Raw genomic sequence first — 3395 nt, 5'->3', positions numbered from 1 at the left:
CGCCCCACAGCCGCCACCGGTTAGAAACAAAAAGTAACCCCCTCAACATTGGGAAAACACATTAATAGGAATGCCCGATAAGACGATTAGACCCCGGTGCAGAGGGGCCTCATACACCCTACAGCCGGTAGCGTCGTGGTGGGCAGCGCTGCCTTTTTGCAAACAGGTAGCCCCTAGGAAGGGGTTCGGGGTCGGCCCGGACACGGAACCTCTTTGCACGTGGAGCGGGCGGCTCCGGCGGCCGGTTCTCATCTGCGGCGGGATCCGCCGTGGGAGCGTGGTCGGGAGCGTCGGCTGTGGGGGCGTCACCGTCTGCGGAGTCCCTGGGGCCGGCAGTGCTTGATGGTGGGGCAGCGGGGGCCTCAACCGCGGAGACCATCCTCTCCAGGAGGCGCACCATGTCGCGCATGCAGCTTTCTGCCGTGGCTGCTTGGCGCTCTGCCGCTTCGACCGCCCGGCTAAACAGTTCTTTTTGCTCGCCTCGGTCAGCAGCCTCACTCTGCCGCGCCTCCTTCTCCATTGCGCAGGAGTCGGTCAGCTCCGACGATATTTTCTCCACCGCACGCCGAGTCGCCTCCATGCACACGATCGCCTCGTTGCGCGGGCGCTCCCGGCGCCGAAGTCGGAGGTTCGACATTCGCTCCGCCGGAGACAGACGGCGTGTCCCGGCGGCCGTGGTGTCGGCTGGGTAGCGTGTAAAGAACGAGGGAGACGGTGTTAGATGGGGGCCTCCCTCCCGCGGGCACCCCGCATTCCCGACCGCACAACTGCCCACGGGACATTACTCACCGATGGTCTCTGCCGCGGAGTGGTCGCCGGCCGCTGCTGCCACAGATCGATCTGGGAGGCAATCGCCGGCGGGCTCCTCGAAGGTGTCCTCGGTGTCCTCCGTTCCAACGCCGGCCACATTGTCAGTACCCCCCTCCGGTTCCCCCTCAGTGGCTCTGGCCGAACGTCGACGCCGGTCAACGACGGTTGGGGGGACGCCAGTGCCCATCACCCGTGGCACCACCAGATCCTGCTCCAGACGCAGGAACCGGTTCAGTTCCTCAAAGAAGGGCCAAACCCTCCGCCCGTGTCCCGAACGACTGTTCCCGTCCACACACTCCTTGTAGCCCCTTCTCAGAGTCTTCGCCCGCTCACGACACTGCTCCCAGTCCCTGGGGAAACCCCTGGCCGCCATCTCGTTCGCGATCCACTGGAACTGGCTCACATTCCTGTAGCTTGCGGAAAGCCTGCTCTGCACAGCGTCGTCCCCCCAAATCTGGATGAGGGCTCTCGTTTCCTCGTCAGACCAGGGGGCGGCCTTTGCCTTCTTGCCTCGGGCCGCCGGGACCACCGAGAGTCCGGCACCGGTGCAGGACGTGGGGCTGGTGCTGAGGGTGATCAAGAGAGGCAGACTGCTTGCGGGTTCGGGAGGCGTGGTGGAGTCCATGTTGCGGTTGGCCGTTCTGGGTGTCCTTTGCTGGGCTCGGGAGCAACAAACGATCGTCAACGGCGGTCTTCGCGGTCAGTTTCGGGCTGCCTTTACAGTAAGTTGGAGGGGGGCGCGACGCTGACGTGGCCGGCAGGGGACCAATCGCCTGTCCACTCGCTGCAAGAGACGGCTGCTCGAGAGCGTCTGGGCGTCACACTCGCGCGGCATTGGACAGTGTCGGCCACGTCACGAGGGGGCGGGGGGCGGACGTCTAAGGAGAAGGGGCCGTTGTGGGGCGGGAACCGTTGCGGTCGCCGTCACGCCATGGCGCCCGCTCACGGGAAGAGGAGCAGCAGGGGCCAGCCGCCGAGAGAAACACTCCGTGCCTTTGCGGTCGCGCTCTCCTTGTTCGCGCGGACGGTCATCCGCTCTACGGCTGCCACAGCTGACACTGTGGCCCTGCTCGGGAGGCAGCTGGGAGAGGAAGTTAACGGCCGCCGCGCGCGACATAGAAGAAGACTGCGGCAGTTGGTGGCAACACTTGCGTCCGTGGAGGAGATGGCGCAGTGCTTCATTGTTGCTTTCCCGCCGAGGAAGGCATGGGTGCTTCCCCGGGCATGCCCTCACTGGTGGCCGTGGTGGGAGCGCTACGAGTTCAGTGACGGGCAGTGGCTGCAGCAGTTCAGAATGCGACGTGCCACGTTCGAGTACATTGTTGGGGAGCTTCGCGAAGACCTCGTCCGCGAGACGACCCACATGCGCGACCCAGTCCCTCCCGAGGAGATGATCGCCATCACCATCTGGAAGCTTGCCACGGGAACCACAAACTCCGCGACACTGCCCGCATTTGGCCGTGGCGTCTCTACCGTCTGCGGGATATTCGACGAGGTCTGCGAGCTCATCGCTGCAAAGCTGACCGAGAAGTGGATCTGCATCGATTACCTCGAGGACATTATCTCCGGGTTCGAGGAGAGGGGATTCCCCAATGCCTGGGGCGCCGTGGACGGGACACACATCGAGATCCGTTCTCCGCCTTTCTCTGGGGACAAGTACATCAACCGCAAGGGATACTGCTCCATGATTCTCCAGGCGGTGGTGGACAGCGATGCACGATTCCTGGACATTTTTGTGGGCTTCCCGGGAAGGGCGCACGACGCGCGTGTGCTCCGTAACTCGCCCCTGTTCAAGAGACTCGAGGATGGCGCCCGTCGCCCGAAGCGGCCGGTCACTCTGGAGGGGGTCACATTCGACCCGGTAATCATCGGGGACCCCGCCTATCCTCTTCGGCCCTGGCTCATGAAGCCCTATCCGGCGCCATCAACGCGCGCCCAGGAGCGCTTCAACTACAGACTGAGCCGGGCGCGCATGAGTGTGGAACGCTCGTTCGGAATTCTGAAAAATCGCTGGCTTTATTTACAGCGGCCCCTACTTGTCAGCGAGCGCCTCATGGTCGCGGTAATCACCACCTGCTGCATCCTTCACAACATTTGCCTCTCGCGCGGGGACATCGTTTACGGGCCGTTCCCGCGCGAGCCGCTGATGGAGCCCGGGGATGAGCGGCCGCAGATTCCCTGGTCCGAGGCCGCTCTTACCGCGCGGGCAGTATCGATTCGTGCCGCCATAAGTGCGCACTTCCAGCAATACCGATAATTCAATAAAGCTGTGACCGGTACAGCCGGTTTCAGACTGTGTGTCTCTATCCGGGGCGGGGGGTGGGATGGTGGTGAGGCGGGCGGAGGGACAGCATCTGTGTGTTTGGGCGAGCACGGGGGAGGGGGGCCGCGTCGAAGGTGGTGGTGGGCGGGGGGCGGGCGGGCGGAGGAACAGCATCTGTGTGTTTGGGCGAGCACGGGGGAGGGTGGCCGGGTCGAAGGACTGCTCTTTGGTGCCGTTCGGTGCCGTTTTAGGCAGAGGACCCCATGGGCATGAGGATAGAACGACGGTTTTGTGCTCATGGGGATCCTCGCTCGATCCTGGG

At 64.0% G+C, this 3395-nt stretch overlaps 1 protein-coding gene across 1 annotated transcript; it reads left to right on the top strand.

The window, feature by feature from the left end:
* The first annotated feature begins 2104 nt into the window (after positions 1–2104).
* Positions 2105–3067, top strand: LOC129326290 (uncharacterized). Its single transcript, XM_054974444.1, has one exon. The coding sequence runs from the start codon at positions 2105–2107 to the stop codon at positions 3065–3067; it is 963 nt and encodes a 320-aa protein (XP_054830419.1).
* The last annotated feature ends 328 nt before the right edge of the window (positions 3068–3395 follow it).

This window comes from Eublepharis macularius, chromosome 3 (assembly GCF_028583425.1).
Source record: "Eublepharis macularius isolate TG4126 chromosome 3, MPM_Emac_v1.0, whole genome shotgun sequence".
NCBI lineage: Eukaryota > Metazoa > Chordata > Lepidosauria > Squamata > Eublepharidae > Eublepharis > Eublepharis macularius.
The sequence above is the reverse complement of the archived record's forward strand: the minus strand, read 5'-3'. Positions and strand labels throughout refer to the sequence as shown.